Genomic DNA, 18,942 nt, shown 5'->3' with positions numbered 1-18,942 from the left:
AAAATAAATGTCTGATACAATTTATACTGCTCTTTATAACTTATTTATCATCCAGTTTTAATTAACAGCAAATTAAAGCTCGTACCGTCCGCTCCTTTGAGTTCAGGGAGATGGTTATAGTTTAGCTCAGGCAAACGCACATCTGTCTTGGAGAATTCCCATCTTTTCTTGTTTGCCTGGAGAACGTTCTTTTCATTTGTGACCTGACACCAAGGGATTGATTTACATGAGTACGGTATATAAAAGCTAAGGGTACTAAAAGTAAAACCATTATTCAGGTTTAAAAGAAGTGAGCTTCTCTGATATGAGACTTACTCAAGCGTCAGAGTACCAAAACAGCCTGTATTCTTTCCTAGAAATATGCTGTTCCATAATCTTCAAGACAAGCTTTAGGAAATCAGTAATTTAAGGAAACCACCTACAATTACACAGAACACCAAAAACTGGAAAGGGGTCTAGACTGTGCAGTCCTTACTCAGACAAAACTCCTGCTCATCTTGAGAGGAGTTTTGCCTGAATTATGACTACAGCATCAGGCTTTAAATCTGCATGGCCTTTCAAAGAAAATTCCGTGGGAGCTGCTAGCCACTTATTTTCGTGAGTGAGTCATTCGTTTTTACAATCGGTCCACAGAAAATTCTAAATGTAAATCCCAAACTACTTGGTCACCATAGCCAACACCTGCCTTTCCTCCCAACCGGGCCAGAAACTGTATTTGCACTTGTCTAGAAGAATACAGGTCTATCACTTTGAGCTCTTGGATCTCTAACTTAAATAATATTCCAGTACAACACATTCACATAACATGACTGTGAATAAACTATTATATATGATGTCCCCAAACCGAAAAAGGGAAATATATCTAGAGAAGGTCGAAATGAAAGGTATTAATGACATTAAAGTAAATACTGAAGTTTAAAATACGTTGTTTTCACTACAGGAGAAGGACGATGCTTACCGATGTGCCCAAGCTGACATTGTAATGCCCTGCTGGTGAATGTTTCCCTTGCTTTATAAAAGGGGTTAAGTATTTTTTAGTCTTCTCATCAACTCTATAAACAAAAACAAAAAATCCAAGACTCCAATCAGAATTAGCAATAATCTCTTGGTAACATCATAATATAAAAATAATGCAATGTGAGACATCCAGCCATGACATAATCAGTTGTTGAGCTATTGGTCCTACCATACACACTGCACTGCCAGCGTATTACAACCCTGATCAGAAGTGTACTCTTGCTATTAGTCCTGGGCTTGTCGAGCAATGAAAATCAAGGTCAGTCTCTCCCAGAAGAGTGTGGAATTGTGATACGGACAAACAGCTGCTATGGACTCACCTCAAGAATCCATTCACAAGGCTGGTATCTAGGACTGTTATTGGCAAACTAGCCTGTCAGCATCCTGTGAGGGTTTGTATTAGTTACTCAGAGCAGAGAGGAGAATCCCACATCTTTCTTCGCTGGTAGAATGTATCATGACATCAATGTTAGGTCACACTCAAGTGGTGGGGGAAGGCTGGTGAGCATGCATATACATTTTGACCACTTGAGATACACGTTCTAGATTCCGATCTAAGTTGTTTCACACTCACAGTGGGGAAGATTACAATCCATCCCACATATAAGCAAAATCCTGGAATCCCACTGACTTCAAGTGAGAATATTGCCTAAGTTTTTAATCACAGAAAGCTCTCTCCTACTCATGCTTTCTGATGCAAAACTCTTTGCAGTCACTCCCTTCTCTCCCTGCTATAGTTGTATTTAGGGCTCACGGTTGAGCCTTCTATGCACAGACCTGTGTTTGGGGATGGTGTGGGGCCCTTTAACTGCACCAGCAGCACCCCCAAGAAACAATCTTCAGAGCCACAATACTTCCTGCAGCTACCCAGAGGACAGACAGAGCACAGGTGCTACCGCATCCCTAAAGAAGATGCTACTGCACCCCTAAAGAAGATCTCCCTTCTACAGCTGACTAGCTACAGCGGGCACTGAGATCACAGCCTTGCCTGCATGCTTTGAGACAGTTACTGTTAGCCCCACAAATCAGAGCTCAAGTGAGTGTGTGTGTCCCAGATCCCTATGCAGAAGGGACAAGAAGGATGATCTTTGCACCCTTCCCTCTTTCATGCCCTTATATTCTGGGCTCTATCTGGCCCATAATTATTAAACATCTATTACAGCAAGGAATACACCAGACTGCAACACTGATCCACGTCTCTATGTTTCCAGAATAGCTGATAAACCATTATTTGCTAACATAGAACTTACTCCTGAGGGAATTCTGCACCAAAAAATTAAAAATTCTGCACAAAATATTTTAAAATTCTCCAAAATCTGCATATTTTATTTGTCAAAATAACACAATATAATCAGGTCAGTTTCAATTATTTTGATCATTTATTTCAAAATACCTGCCAACAAGTATGTCTGTAACAATACAGACAATGAAAGATTCTGGATTCTTTTTTTACTTTTTTTTAACAAATAGATTCCTTACTAGGCATATTAATACAAAACTTTGAGTAGTAATTCATTTAAACTACAATACAGAAATGTATTTCCCACACCCCTCAGAAGAGGTACAAAGGCTTGGGGGAGTCAGGGGTAATGGAGGAGCTCAGAGAGGGAAGGAGCCTGGGAGTGAACCTGGATTAGGTGGGAGAAGTATAGAATGTGCGGGGGGGGGGGTTGTTGGGAGGAATTGAAGAGCCTCCCCCATGCAGATGCTGGCTGACCCCTAGCCTCTCTCATTCATTAGGCACATCTGCCCCTGACCCCGTGTGTCCCTGCACCTCCTCCCCCATCCCCATGTGTCTCTGCACCCTCTGCCTGTCCCCATGCACCTCCCCTTCCCCCATCCCCATATGTCCCAGCACCCCCACTCAGCCAACCCTTGCCTCCGATCCCCATGTGGTCCTGCACCCCCACTCCATTTCAGTCCCTGCCCTGCTCTGCCTCCCCCCCACTAGCCCTTTTGGACCCCAGTCTATGTGACCTCCCAGCAACCCTGTGTGCCCCGCTCTGTCTTCCCGCTCCCCCAATATGTGCCTCCTCACCTGGCCCTGAAGGCAGGGCGCTGTGAGAAATGCAGCTTCTGCTCTCTCCCTATCAGCGGTTATGGCTGGTGAGCAGCGGCTCTCTGTTCTGACACCACAGCAGCCCCTGGTGGGCAAAAGGCATAAACAATGTATTTTCTGCAGAGAAAAAAAACTGCAGGGGGACATGAATTCTGCATGTGCACAGTGGCATAGAATTCCCCCAGGAGTAAGAATTACAGACAAGAACTCATATTCACCAGCTGCAGATTCTGGGATGTCCAAATACAAAAAAAAAAAACCAATCAATTTGCTTAGGATAACTGCCTTTTAACTGATACCTTCCTTTGTGGTTACACTCCTAGAGGCAGTCCTCTGCCTGCTCTGCTTTGTGCTGCTCATGTGGTGCAAACAGAGAAGAAAATGACATGGCAGAGTCCCCAGAGCTGTCATTGCCAGTCCTGATGCCGCCCTACTCACAGGCCCCTGGTGGAAGGAGTGCGTCAGGAGCAAGTGTGAGTGGTCAGAGCACACTGTGCTTTGGGTATCTGCAACTGGTATTTGGTCCCACGGGGACAGTTGCCCGCTGGCATATATTACAGCAGCCATGAAGTTGCATCAGGGCCAAGGAGAGAATCAGGGAGCCATAACCAGCTGCTTTTATGCTCCATCAAGCTGGGAGAATGGCATCAACTCAGGAAAGCAGAGATTCTAACTCTGAAATTCCATAATATCAAAATACAATTACAGCCCCTCCCCGCTACCACTGAAAACCTTTTACCACCCACCCACCCAACCCTGCCCTGCCCAAAATACATTTAACCCCCTTCATTGTAGCAATGTCACTCCATGACTCTCTCAGAACATTGTCACTCCCTCAGGAGCATTTGCTAAACTCCTCTGCTGTTCGATTTAGCTTCCATACCTGTAATTATGGGTTCCAGGAATAGTTCCCTTCCCAGAGTTAACACTTATATTGGGTGTGATGGTGGCAAGGTTCGGGATAATGGGAGGAATAACCATGCCTGGGTTCTTTATGTAATCCAAGCTGCTGCTGGAGTCTTTCATGCTTGTCGGAGGGACTGTTTTGAACTGACTGGTTCCGCTGTCATACAGGCAGCTCATATTGGAAGATCGGTCCGCTTTCTCCACCTCAGCTTTAGATAATTTCACCTTGAACAGTTTAGCATCTTTGATCTTTGGATCAATGTTGAAGTCCTGTTCAGAAAGAGAAACGTCACTCTGCCTATTGGGGGTTAGAACGGATGTTAACATTAACTTATGGCAGTGTGTGTGGAAAAAGAACAGAAGGCAGACACTCGTAGGGAGCGGTGAGATTCTGGTAGAAGTGTAGTGATGTTATGAAGAAAACACCTGTTTTCCATCAGCAGAAAGTAGAGTTCATAATTCACAAAAGACTTATCAAGTCTCACCATCCTATGTAAGTAAATAACTTACCTTACCACATCCCATCAATGCAGGAGTAACGGACCAAAAGAGGTTTGGTTTGGTTTTTAACATGTTTAGGAAAATTAAAGGGCATGCTCTCTCATATCACCTACGTCCCTAGTAAAATAGCACTAACAGAGCGTAATCGTGGTGCAGGACACGTCTACACTACAGTGGCACAGCTGCGGCCCTGTAATTGTCCCACCGTAGTGTAGATGCTTTCTACATTGATGGAAAGGGTTTTTCCATCAGTGTAGTTAATCTGTCTCTCCGAGAGATGGTACCTAGATCAACGGAATAATTCTTCCATCGACCTAGTTGTGTCCGCGCTAGAGGTAAGGTCAACCTAACTATAGTGCTTAGAGGGAGGCATTTTTCGCAGCCCTGAGTGACTGGGTTGATCAAATTTTTAAGGCTAGACCAGCCCAATGTCTATTCCTCACTCAACTGAGCATCCCTTCCCACCAGGTCAAGGTACATGTAACACACCAGTAACTAGAGGATGTTTAGTTATGGAGCATAATATTTCTGAAATGAACATGTGCCAAAAGTGCAGTGACATGCACCGTGAAGAAGGCATACAAAACTGATGGACTAAATCACGGGGGATGAGACCCCCACATCAGTTGGGGCTTTGGCAACACACATTTCTAGGCTCTGGTATGAAGGCACCATCAGCCTACTCAGCCACATTTAAGCAAACGTTTACTGTAACTTCCCTTAAGGGAGGGCACGTGACTACAGCTACATTAGCTGGCTGGTGGCAAGAATAGGGGTTTTTTGTTGGTGGTGGGTTCTGTGTTTTAAACACAAGCTGCAACCCATTATTCTGATCCTAGCCTGACACCTACAGCTTTTCATTGCCAGAGGCTCTGAGACAAAAGGACTCCTGGGTACTGTGTATGAGGGCTAATCATGTTATTCAACGCATGGGCATAAGGGGACAGACACCTACCATGCTCTTGCAAGGCACAGCTGGCGAGAGCTGCTCAATGGAGAAACCCATCTGAGAGCAGGAGAGGGCTGAAAGGAGGATGGGTGGAGGGCGTTTGGAGTCACTGGTGCTTTGAAGAGGCAGATAGGCCAGAGAAGTCTAAGAGAAAATAGAGCTATCCTGACCTACTTCCAAAGAAATAGAACAAGAGCAGAGATAAGTATCACTCTGAGGCAGACCCCAGTCCCTAGAGTGGGATTTACAGCGAAAGTCTGGGTCAGGGATCTGCAACATCTGAGCAGTGATTCAACATAATGTGCTCGGTCAGTTGATTTACACGCTTTAATGAACCCTCATCACAGCTCTGCATGGTTGGCAGGTAACCATGTACCATCCTTATTTTACCTACTGGGAATTGAGGAAAATGGTTTAAGCAACTTGCTCACAGCCACAGATGGAGTCTGCATCAGAGCCAGGATTAATGCTCAGGGCTTGCCGATTCCAAGGGCCAGACTTCAAGTCCCTAACGCTCACCTCTCTCAGTACCAATAGAACTACCCTGAATACTGGCTGGTGCAAAGGCAAGGAAGGGAAATGTATAACATTATACACACATAATATAAGAGGGTGTATGTGATGACTTAGACCTACAGTAAGACCCTTGTATCTGGAGATGCTGCTTCCTGGCAGTCATTTTGCTATATAGAGTTTAGCACTCCCTCTACCTCCGAAAAGGAGGAGGAAAGATTCCTCTGGGGCTTAGCAAGGAAGCCAAAAGGAAATCCCACATTTCTGCACATAAAGAAATAATGCACAGGAGGCTTTACATGAGATCTGGAATACCTTATCCAAATGTATTTTAAAAGCATGCTTCACCCAGCAAGCCCCTTCCTGCTCTCTGGATAGATGCTATTTCCAGTAAGTGAAAGCTACCCATTAGTCCAGTAAGTTTGCTGGACATTCGCTGCCTGGCAAGAGCAATGATTGGGCCACATAAAGTCTTTCCTTAGATGTCTGTTGCACCAGTTGTATTTTAAAGGCTTGAGCACTACATAGCTTTTTCTCATCTGACCTTGCAAGAGTCAGCTGCCATCTAATCGGTTCCCTTTTGAAGTTGCTTAACATGGAATATATAACAGAAGTGTTGCTCTGCATGTTAATGAATCCAGAAAAATTCCTTTCCTAAGTGGATTCTGCAGTTGCCTCAAAGAAAACAGGATTAATGTGTATACAGCTTTCAGTTATGAAACCTTTAAAGTACCAAAAAGGCAAAACATAAACTCAAGCGTTAACGGAAATAAAACGCAGCTCAGACATGAAGGTCCCTTCTCTTTTTTTAGCACCGTCATTTTAAAGAGTTTGGAACAAACACCGACGGAATTAAAACACACGCCCTTTTAGGTTTGATCAGCAATCCACAGGTGCATTTGCTTCTCAATTAAAATAGAACCCAAAATCAGACTTTCCCCCAGCCACATTTCTCCCCTGTGAATAAAATGTTAATTTACAGGCCTTGGGATTGCCTCAGAGTACAAAGCTTATGAGCATCAGTATTTATAGACACCAAACTGCGGACTATAAAATATATAAAAGAGTTGGATAACGTACAATTATCGAATGGCATGAATTTTCTATAGCATCTGCACTTGGAATAATGTTGAAATTAAACACAAGGATCTCTTTTCAACATAGGTGGCAGATGCTCACCCAGACCACAATGTGGAGAGAACAACAGAATGGGGGTGGGGGGGAATAATGTACAAACATTGATGCAGGGCCAAATGATGCAGACCTTACAGAGAACCCATTCTCTGAAAATCAGGTCCCTTAAAAGTGTCTCAGGTAGGACACCCAAGAACCGAGGCACCCAAAATCACCAGTCACTTGAAAATCTTGACCCAGGTCCTCCGCTGAGGAGGTCTTGTCATCAGTCTCCAGAGAATTACCCCTGCGAAATGATACAGCACCAACCACCACAACTGATCTCAACAGCCACAGCCGAGAGCCCAGAATGAAGCTGCGGGTTTTTCATATCACAGCCTGTATGCTGTATGGGACTCAGCAACAGAATTGACAGGGAGCAGGTTTAATATTTTGCCCGTGACTAACACTGCCCAGCTGGTGCACAAGGTTTTCTGCATCAGTTATAGATTCAGAGTGACCTACAAGGGTAGCCTTGTCTTGCATTCGGCAGTGATTTTATCTAGGTATAAGATATACAGCTGGGGTAAGGGAAAATAACTGAAAATTTCAAAGGTTCTTTCATTTCACTGGTTTAATAAACTGGCCAGTTTTTCACCATTCAAAATTATTTTTTAAATCAAATTTTTCCACCCATTTTTAAAAGCATAATTTTTTATTCTGTTTTATGACTAAAATTTTCCAATGCACCTTAGTTGACCAGTCAAATGTAGTGATGGAGAAAAATAAAACCAAACATGGTAAGTGAATGCTAAAAACCGATAAATGAAAAAAGTTGGTCAAAAACTTGCAAAAGATTAACATTTTCAAGAAAAGCAATAGTTTCACAAAACGTTGTTTCCTGACAACTGACCAGATTTATTGGAAAAAAAATTCAACAGCTCTAGATCACAAAAGCATATTTCCAAGAGTTACACTTGCCTTACCGGAAAGTGATGAAAGAAGGTACATTTTTAATAATGGAATGTAAAAATATCTATATCTTTCCCTATGTAATTACAGATGGGGGACATATGCACACACACCGATGGATTTTTTAAAAGATTAAATGAATACTATTATGGAAAACAAAAACAAGATCTACTCACCTGGATATCCAGCATTTTTCTTTCTTCTCCTAAAGAATCGTCTTTGTCCTTTTTGCTAATTTTTGATTTTTTTGGCAAAGGATGGTCCCTGGCATCTTTCTGAATCTTTAACCTAAGCTCCTGAGCAAATCTACATTCCATATTAAAAACAAACACACAAAGCAACTTCCATTAGTACTAAATCTACACAACTTGGTGTCCACCCCCAGCCCCGTCAGATTACGTCTCTTTTGAAGTCAAACAAACGATTACATTTTTTAAAATGAGAAACTGGCCAAACTGGATTACCCAGGAAAAAGCCTCACAAGTTAGTGTGGCCTGAATCTATACATCTAACAAAACATACATGGCAATTAAAACAAATGAAGATCGTGCACTAATTTGGCTTGAGTTTAGATATTGCTGGGGAATATAGCGTGATGGGGTTTGGTGCTAGTTAGGAGACATCATCCAATAGAACGCAATGCTGGACACTTTTTGCGGAATAAACACGGAGACACGGGTACAGCATTCATTTTTGGGGTAGGACACTAATGTCCTGTGTTCCAGGTCAGTGACTCTCTCTGCTGCATGCAACGAAGAATGATGTTGTCTGTGTCATTTATGGATATTAGTACAGCCACATCACTGAAACATTATTAAAGAGGACACTTGCTCTTGTGCTCTGGGACAACAGATGGAATTAATATAGATTCCGCTTATTCGCAATCTCTCTGTTCCCAGCAAAAAGTTGATAATATATCTGAAGGCTGCAGATAAGTGAAAGGCAGGTTTGTGCGGCTGCAGCCAGCAAAAGAAGCCCTGGGACGCGCCTTTTCAGGTTGCAGTCCCCCAAATCTGCCTGCAGCCAGGGCCTTTCTTCCAAAAATAGCTGTCAATAAGCAGCATGTCTATTGCCAGTCTCTGAATCCTATTAACTTACAGTCAATGGGAAAGGTTTGGTTCCCAGCAAAATGTTGTTATTAACCAAAAGTTGTTAACATCAGAATTGCTATTAAGTGGCATCCATTGTACTATCAATGGGCCTGCTCTTGCTCTCACTGGAGCCAAGGGTGTTTTGCCATTGAATTTAATAGGAGCAGGATTAAATGCTTCTGTGAAACTGGTGGCACTCTGCTCCTGGCATTTTAGAGAAGAGGTCACTTGGAAAAAAAGAACACACATAATTTCTGCATCAGAAATTAGGTAATATCCTATGTGTCCCCCATTTTAGCACCTGCCTGCACAAGAATTCAAGAATATAAACTGGTGTCGATCCTTATCAGCGATCCTTATTCACATTAGTTTGCTACTTAGCAAGTAACACAAGACTCAGTAAAAAGAACGAGGAGTACTTATGGCACCTTAGAGACTAACAAATTTATTTGAGCATAAGCTTTTGTGTGCTAAAACCCATTTCATCAGATGCATGCAGTGGAAAATACAGTAGGAAGATATATATATACACACACACACACATAGAGAACATGGAACAATGGGTGTTACCATACACACTGTAACCAGAGTGATCACTTCAGCTGAGCTATTATGAGCAGGAGAGTGGGGGAGGGGTGGGGGTGGGCGGGGGCGGGAACCTTTTGTAGTGATAATCAAGGTGGGCCATTTCCAGCAGTTGACAAGAACATCTGAGGAACGGTGGGGGGTGGGGATAAACATGGGGAAATAGTTTTACTTTGTGTAATGACCCATCCACTCCCAATCTCTATTCAAGCCTAAATTAATTGTATCCAGTTTGCAAATTAATTCCAATTCAGCAGTCTCTCGTTGGAGTCTATTTTTGAAGTTTTTTTGTTGATGTATTGCTACTTTTAGGTCTGTAATCAAGTGACCAGAGAGATTGAAGTGTTCTCCAACTGGTTTTTGAATATTATAATTCTTGACATCTGATTTGTGTCCATTTATTCTTTTACGTAGAGACTGTCCGGTTTGGCCAGTGTACATGGCAGAGGGGCATTGCTGGCACATGATGGCATATATCACATTGGTAGATGTGCAGGTGAACGAGCCTCTGATAGTGTGGCTGATGCGATTAGGTCCTATATCTTCCTCCTGTATTTTCCACTGCACGCATTAGATGAAGTGAGCTGTAGCTCACGAAAGCTTATGCTCAAATAAATGTGTTAGTCTCTAAGGTGCCACAAGTCCTCCTCATTCTTTTTGCCGATACAGATGAACACGGCTAACGCTCTGAAACAAGACTCAGTGTAACAAGCGTATATGGGCTTGGAAACCCACTAAAGCCAGTGGGAGCGCTCCATTGACTTTAATGGACTGTGGAATGTGCTGTATATGCGACCATGTGCTGTACTACTTAACTAGGCCACTCCAGGTCTGACTTACTAGGATTACAATATTTTGCCACACTCAGATAAAGTTAAGTATAATTGTGTTTTATTATTTAATCATCTAGAACAGCAGTTCTCAAACTGTGGTTTGGGACCCCAAAGTGGGTCGTGAGCCCGTTTTAATGGGGTCGCCAGGACTGGCATTAGACTTGCTGGTGTCTGGGGCCCAAGCTCAAGCACCACCGCCCTGGGCCAATACCCGACCCCCACTGCCCTGGGCCGAAGCCAAAGACCAAGGTCTTCAGCCCTGAGTGGTGGGACTCAGGTTACAGGCCCCCATGTGGGGCGGAAGCCCTTGGGTTTTGACGTTGCCTCCTACCCCCAGCCTAGGGCAGAGGGGCTCAGGCTTTGGCCCCCCCCCGGCCAGGGTGGCAGGACTCGAGTAGGCTCAGGCTTCAGTCCCCCTTCCTGGGGTCATGTAGTAATTTTTGTTGTCAGAAGGGGGTCGCAGGGCAGTGAAGTGAGAGAACCCCTGATCTAGAATTACTCAAATTTTGTTGAGAAAAACTGAACAAACCTGATAAAACAAATAATTCACACACTGATTTCTAATACCTTTTCTGTGCATTTTATGGCAATAACTTGACGAATATTTATTTATAGGCAATTCTCTAACTTTCCCTGGGCATAATAATTTTCTTTTTTCTGCTAAACATGCAGCAAGTACTATACTGGTGTAATGCTAACCACAATGAAGGCAGCTCTTTACCCGGAAGCGCAATTCTACTCTGCAAAATGACTAGGTAAAAAGGGCACTGTGCTGGGCTCCATGTTTACTGTCTGGCATTTTCCATATCAAATGTGCTCAGTTTACAAGTAAAGTCTTGGTTTTCTTTCTAACTGCGAGCCCTGCAAACACAGCATGGAACCTCACAGAGCTCAGTGGCATTGCCTCCTTCTCTCACATGGCCATTTTGACCAAGAAGCAAACAGACAACGTACCTTTCCGCAAATCCATCTTTGTTAAAGAAATCGCACTGCAGTAGGTCAGTACAGGATGGCCTTTTGTCCGGATCGATCTGCAAGCATTTCTAAAAGACCGAGGTAAAGTTTGGTAGGCAACTGCAGTAGCATCAAATGAAAAATCTTTGATATTTCTAAATAAAAGTCACTAAAGAGAAAGTAAGAAAACAAACAACCAAAGCCCAAAGTTATAGAAGAAAACACTGCTACGGTGTGATTAAGGGATGTAACCAGGGAGGACAAACTGGAGGAATTTAACAGTGTTTGCTTGCTGCATCTATTTTAGTCAATGACACTTGGAAACTCTTTCTATATAGAATTGCTGCCTTTCACTGACAGACATCAATCTGCTTTCTCCTAAACTGTAACCATCTCTCTAATTTTGATTATTTTAATTTTTTGGCCAGGATTTTACAGTATGGATAACGTTAAGCATTAGAAACCAAATAAGTTGTGTTCAAAGTGTTATTTTATTTGGCCAACAAAATTATTGTATTGCACGCACAAACACACACAGTAGCAGCAGCAATGTTCAATTCATATTTTCTCAAAACTAAAAATCTAAAGTGGCTAAGGCAAAATTGAGGGTTTTCTAGAGGCTAATTGCCATTGTAACAGAGGCAGAAAATTCTGGGGAGGAAGATGAAGGGCAGACTCCTATCTACTCCTCCCCACCATCAAGCGACAGACCTACTTGCTTCCATTCTTTACAAGGAAAGGTACCAACTCCAGGAGTTACAGATAAGTGGCTCTGTGGGTCATAGAGTATGCACGCTGAATGCAGCTAGCTATAGGGAGAGAAAGTTGCTCCCCACATGGCCACACAATATAAAATCACATCCCAGAGAGAAAGGGTGTTTTAACTGCTCCTTGCTAGGATTTTGCATCTGTAACACACTGGTCAGCATGTGTTACCTGTCCCGCTCTGTGCCCAACCCAGAGATTCATGCTTTCAGCTCTGGAGGTCCCCAGTTCAACCTTGCTGTCAGCTAAAATGGCAGCTGCCACATATTCCAAGGGACCACCCACCTTCAAAGCCTTTCCCCGAAAACTGTACCCTGGGTGGGTGGGCTACCCACCACAGCTGGGCTGGAATCAGTACTGAATGGGGCCTCCAAGTCACTAGCCTGACTAGACCCTACTTCCTACCACCACCACCCTACCAGCAGCTCCATGTGAGAGGGGAACGAAGCATGTGGCCAGGGATCCAGGCAGGAAGGAGAGCAGCTCAGAGTCTCCTTCCCCAACCATCACCAACCCCACAAGGAGTGGGGGCCTCAGCTCCATCCCCATTCAGTCAACGAGGTAGAAGGCGACAGGAGAGGGCCTATCCTCCCTCTGCCAGTGGCACAGCTACAGAGCCTATGGGAGGTGCAGGGGAGACGGGTGGCAGTGGAGAAAATAGACCTATGAAAAGTCTAAGGGGGCAACTGTCCCCCTGGTAAATGATGCCCCTGAGTGGAGAAGCGATAAGTGGGGTGACACAAGGGGGGTCAGGACCCCGTTGTCCCAGGGTAAGGAGGACACCCAAAGCTGGAAGCAGAAAGCCCAGACAAGGGGATGAGGACACAATAAATCCTAGCAGCAAAGTGTTTTGTTGAAAGGAAGAGGCTGTGCATCATGTTTTTTTTCAACTGCTAACCCAGCTAATTGTTCATTAGACCGGGAGCTGACAGACAGCCAGAAATGCAGCCTCCCCCTTGCATTTTTGATCCCTCTTCCCCTCAGTCTAAATCACAGAACCCTAAGAACAAAGGGAAGATGGACAGAAGGAGAAAGCAGAAGACCAAGGCATTTCCAAAATAATTAATTACCTTTGTTAAATCTAACACTGCAGCAGAGAGCTTGGGATACCGTCTTTCAAGAGGTTCGACCTCCTTGACCTCTGGCAACCTCACTCCAGCAAAGAGTGGATTTTTATAGAACAGCTCTTGATGCCGTGGAGTTAAGTTGCCTGGAATGGGTAGGTTATATTGTTATGGGACCACAACTGCGTACACAAAGCTTAGCACAGACTGTAGCCCTCTTCTCGATTGTAGATGTCAGGATGTCCGTGCCAGTAAATGTTACCATTTTCCTTACACTAGCTAAAGCTCTCAGCGGTCTCACTGTGGTTCTTTATCCTATTGGACATTTTGGATCTAGAACCTCAAAGACAGCCAATATGAAAAGGCTTTTCTTGGCAGAGAAAACTCTAGCCCTCAACCTGGCCCAGACTAACCTTAGAGACTGAGACCCTTCAGTGATGCCTTTGTGGGGGTCTCTCTTCCTTTCTACAAGCAAAATGAACTCTGGTTCCATTTTCAGGCTAAAGGAGACCCACTCCGTTTTACAGCATATAAAGGAACTAATGTTCTCAAAACGCTGCTGCCCCAGCACCCCAGTCACCACTTCTCGCATGTCATGATTCACTTAGCTCTACCTTTTGCCTTTGATGCTGGGAGTTCAGTTACGGACCTCGGCAGGAATGGGCAGTTTAACTGGAGTGACTGTTACTGCTTCTAAGAACATCAGAACAGCCATAGTGGGTTTGACCAATGGTCCATCTAGCCTTGCATCCTGTCTTCTGACAGTGGCCAGTGACAGATGCTTCAAAAGAAAGGAAGAGGTCATGGCAATTATCAAGTGATTCATCTCCACCATCCAGTTCTGACTTCTGGCAGTTGGGGGCTTGGCTTAGGGACACCCAGAGCACGGAGTTGTGCCCCTGACCACCTTGGCTAATAACCATTGATAAGCCTATCCTCCATGAACTTATCTAGTTGTTGTTTTTCTTTACCCAGTTATACTTTTGGCCTTCCAAACATCCCCTGGCAATGAGTTCCACAGGTTGACTGTGCGTTGTGTGAAAAAGTACTTCCTTTTGCATGTTTTAAACCTGCTGCCTGTTAATCTCATTGGGGGACCCCTGGTTCATGTGTGATGGGAAGGGGTAAAGAACACTTCCCTATTCACTCTCTTAACACCACTCATGATTTTACAGACTTCTACCATACCCCACCTTAGCTGTCTCTTTTCCAAGCTGAACAGTCCCAGTCTTATTACTCTCTCCTCTCACAGAATCTGTGCCATGTCCTAATCATTTTGTTGTCCTTCTCTGTACCTTTTCCATTTCTAGTACATGTGTTTTTGAGATGTGGTGACCAGAACTGCATGCAGTTCTCAAGGTGCAGACGTGCCATGGATTTCTCTGAAAGAACCCAGCCAGCAGCACCAGGAGCATGCTCCCCTGCTGAGAGCTCTCCTGCAGGGGGCATGGCTGGGTTCCACTCTCCCCCTTCCTGTTCAGGGGCTACCGTACATAAGGCCACTAGGGAGACCGCCTGGGGTACCTGCAGCATTCTGACCAAGTTCTTCCTTTCACCAGCTCCAACTTGTGGTCTTTTGGCTTCCGCAGCGGCTGGCCAAGGTCTGTGGCTTGGATGAGTGCATGCTAGCTGAGGCTCAGTCGGGATAAGATAGAGGTGAGGACAGTGGGATGAGGGGGGAAACTCAAGGAGACAGCAGGTGCACTTTCTGTCCCTTTAACTGAGGGTGCTTTCGCTCCTGAAGTCTGCAGCCTAGGGGTGCCGTTAGGAACCTGGCGGCTTCTGGCTAGCCAGATGGCTGTGGTAGCCTAGAGAATTATTTTAAATATTCCCTTGGCAACGAAGCTGCTTCCTTTCCCATCAGGAGCGGACATGGCCACATCTACATGGCATAACCTTTGACTGCTAATAACGCAAGACTAGCTTGCTTCCAACAGTCCCAGTCAGCTACAGCAAAGAGGACAGATTGTGGTATTTTCAAATCTTACAGTGCTGTAATCATTAACAAAAAATATCCACGTTCCAGCCTGGGAGGCGAGAGGTGAAATGAAATACATCTGGGAGTCTTCAAAGCCCAAGAGGACATTTGTCCACATAACAAAAAAAACACCTTGTTTCGGTCCAATCATCCGTCTTCACCAACTTTCTCCCCCGCCCCGACTGAAACAGCGTGAGTGCATTAAGGCAAGAATCAGGCACTTTGGCAAGACTGTTTGCACAGTGTTTGCTTACACTACTCCCAGTGCCACCCTTTTTTCATTGCCACGACGTATCATAAGCCTTTGCTAGTTAAACACAGAAAAAAGCTGACACATTCTTACCCAGACATTTCATGATATGGTACAGCTGGTCAATGTCCGAGTCCCCAGGAAACAGGGGCTCTCCTGTTAGCATTTCTGTGACCAGACAGCCAATGGCCCACACATCCACAGCCCTGAAAGAAAAGCACAGAGACTGAAACCAGCGCCGGCAAAACCATCTCAGGGTAGTTTCCTTCTTACATCTGAGCCCAAAGTTGCCGGTGTTCATTGCCCAGAAGGTCACTGCAGGATGCATGGCCTGACATAGCATAGGGCAACCTGGACAGCGCATGGTTTTTGCCTGTGGCAAAATTACTGTTTTCAGTTTTAACCAGGCATAAAAAAAGATCTGTTTTGTGAACTAAGGTTTTGATTAATGATGCTGCCCACCCTCATGTAACATAACATGCTCTAGCATTTCCCCCCTTATTAACGAGGCAGAAGTGGAGACGCTCTTTCCTAAGGAGGGATTTGTTTTTAAGATTTATTTGCTGAAGGTGGATTTAAGGTTCTATAATGAGATAATATGTACATACATTTTTAAAAAGAGGTATGTCAAGCAGCATTAAAAATGTAAAGGGACCAAACCAGGATTTCTCCCATTAAAGTCCATGGGAGTACTGACCAAGTCTACAGGACTGATCCTCAATGCAAAGAAATCCCATTAATTCCACTCACACCCCAACAGGGCCCCCCACATATCTGTCAAAGTTCTGAGGGGCCTACCACCCATCTAATTAGCATTCTCCTCCACTATACAACCTGCAGCCTTCAGAATCCACAATGCTGTTAGCATCTTTCTGTCTGAAAATGATAGGAAGGAGCTAGCCATCCATCTCAGGGTTCTCCACTGCCTTCGTCCATCACCATAGTACTCAAGCAGCTTCCATGTAAAACAGATTGGCAAGAGGGAGGACCCTAGGGGACTTGATTGAGTCTCTGGCTCCTCTATCTTTGTGCGTTATAGAAACTGTACTGGGGTTTGTTTCCGAAGAGGAGGAGGAGTTGTGTTATTACAGTTATGGCGGAAAAGCCGCCTCGTAATTTGTCTGCAAAGCAGGGAAAACCCTCTGCAAACTCTCCTGTCCATTTTCTTACTTGCCATACTTGGTATCGCCAACCAACAGTTCCGGAGCTCTGTACCATCGTGTCGCCACATAGTCAGTGTAAGCTTCACCAGGGGCTGCCAGGACACGAGCGAATCCAAAATCACAGAGTTTTACAACTCCTGATTGGGAGACCAATATATTTTCCGGTTTAATGTCTCTGTGTATTATCTAACAAGAGAAGCAAAAAGTATAATTGAAGAACTTCCTCTTTCTCTGTCATGAGAATTTACATTCCGTAGACTGACCCACGAAAAAATCTAATTCCATGGTATGTATGTAAAAACGAAGCTTTCACCTGCACAGAGGATACCTAAGCTGAGTCTTCAAGACATTCATGTATACACAGTCAGTGCACAAAGCACATGCCAAAACATGCATGTGTGCACACAAACATCTATTTTGCATACAAATGATCATTTTGTGCATGGGAGTGTGTCCTTTGCACATGAAGTTACCTACCACAGATATTTTGCAGGCACAAATTATGTGCCTGATTTTGAAAATCTGGCCTTGACCATTTATTTGAAGAATAAAAGTTGTAAGTGTTGTGCCGAGACATCTCAGTGCTTTGGGTTTATCATGCCGCTGACAGTAAAGAATTTTTATGCACTAACACGATATCAATTTCCCAGATATACAAGAAAATGCTTCTTCACACAATGTGAGATTAAACGGAAGAGCTTGTTGTCACAGGAAGTTGAATCCAACAATTTAACAAGATTCTAAAAAATTAATATTTAAAGAGCCATCATGAATATCCAGAATCAAAATTAACAGCAAAAAATTTTGAAGAGCTATTAAACTTCCTACTTCAGGGCTTAAATAAATCTTTAACCACTGGAGACCACGATGGACAGATTATCCCACATCTGCCTCCTACAGAGTTCTTACATCTTCCTCTGAAACAGTTGGTGCTGGCCACCATCAGAGGATTGGACAGACCCACAGGCTAGAGGGTTGGATGGACCTTGGGTCTGAGTCACTCTGGGAATTCCTATGAAATACTGGTTTCAGAGTCGTAGCCGTGTTAGTCTGTATCAGCAAAAAGAACGAGGAGTACTTGTGGCACCTCTGAGACTAACAAATTTATTTGGGCATAAGCTTTCGTGGGCTAAAATTCACTTCATCGTGGGTTTTAGCCCACGAAAGCGTATGCCCAAATAAATTTGTTAGTCTCTAAGGTGCCACAAGTACTCCTCGTTGTTTTTTCTATGAAATACTGTCACTATTAACATTTACATACTTTACATATTTCTTTCCAGTTGAAGCTTTACTTAAAATAAGTACTTAGCAGCTACTCATCCATTGAGTTTTTTTAAAATGCAAAGTTAACCTCATCAATCTACTTACATTGTGACTATGACAAAATCCTATTCCTTTTATAATCTGAAATAAATATTTCCGAACTCTATTGTAATCTAGTCCATGTGGAAACAGCTCAAGGTCGTCGAGAAGTGTATGATCCACAAATTCAAACACCAGATACCATCGTTTCTTCTTCTTACACACTTCCAGCAGGTTCACCAGATTTTCATGTCGAAGTTGCTGTTATAAAACAATAGATACTTTATGAGAACATATCAGCATTTACCAGCATAAAAGACGTAGAGCCCGAAAACTTAATTGCAGTGCACCTGGTATCCCAAACACCCTCTCATCTTTGACATAAAGAAAAGGAGTACTTGTGGCACCTTAGAGACTAACCAATTTATTTGAGCATAAGCTTTCATGAGCTAGCTCACAAAAGCTTATGCTCAAATAAATTGGTTAGTCTCTAAGGTGCCACAAGTACTCCTTTTCTTTATGTGAATACAGACTAACACGGCTGCTACTCTGAAACCTGTCATCTTTGACATGACACTTGTGCTGTTTTATGTTTAAAATTGGGTCCTGAGGGTCTCATAAGAACGGCCATACTGGGTCAATCCAATGGTCCATGTAGGCCAATATCCTGTCTCTGACAGTGGCCAGTGCCAGATGCTTCTCCAGAGAAAATAACTTTAATTTCATAAGTCAAAGTGGCACATGTACACTTTTTACCGGAGTCAGAAAAAGCAAGTGAGTAAATACACATCCATATTTAGTTTACAATAGAAAGGCTGACACTGAGAAGCTCATTATTGTATTCATAAAGGGAATTTTCAAAGCCCACCTCTGCTCTTTGGTACTTAGTTCACAGCAACTGGATTTAGATCTCTACAGTTCATGAGT

General features: G+C 43.7%; 1 protein-coding gene across 6 annotated transcripts in view; it reads right to left on the bottom strand.

Moving 5' to 3' along the window:
- Positions 1-18,942, bottom strand: part of CDKL2 (cyclin dependent kinase like 2) — a 36,258-nt gene that overhangs the window by 3,161 nt on the left and 14,155 nt on the right. For 5 of the 6 annotated variants that reach the window (XM_073340348.1, XM_073340350.1, XM_073340351.1 and 2 more), the window contains exons 4-12: positions 18,082-18,276; positions 16,721-16,899; positions 15,644-15,756; positions 13,329-13,468; positions 11,494-11,582; positions 8,207-8,336; positions 3,960-4,252; positions 959-1,052; positions 86-203 (exon numbers count right to left, since the gene is read on the bottom strand). In XM_073340348.1, the coding sequence (XP_073196449.1) occupies positions 86-203; positions 959-1,052; positions 3,960-4,252; positions 8,207-8,336; positions 11,494-11,582; positions 13,329-13,468; positions 15,644-15,756; positions 16,721-16,899; positions 18,082-18,276 (1,351 nt within the window). The remainder of the gene's footprint in view (positions 1-85; positions 204-958; positions 1,053-3,959; positions 4,253-8,206; positions 8,337-11,493; positions 11,583-13,328; positions 13,469-15,643; positions 15,757-16,720; positions 16,900-18,081; positions 18,277-18,942) is intronic. The other variant, XM_073340353.1, reaches the window with a different exon arrangement.

Source organism: Lepidochelys kempii, chromosome 4, assembly GCF_965140265.1.
Source record: "Lepidochelys kempii isolate rLepKem1 chromosome 4, rLepKem1.hap2, whole genome shotgun sequence".
Lineage (NCBI taxonomy): Eukaryota > Metazoa > Chordata > Testudines > Cheloniidae > Lepidochelys > Lepidochelys kempii.
Note: the sequence above shows the minus strand (reverse complement) of the source record. Positions and strands in the feature narration are given on the sequence as shown.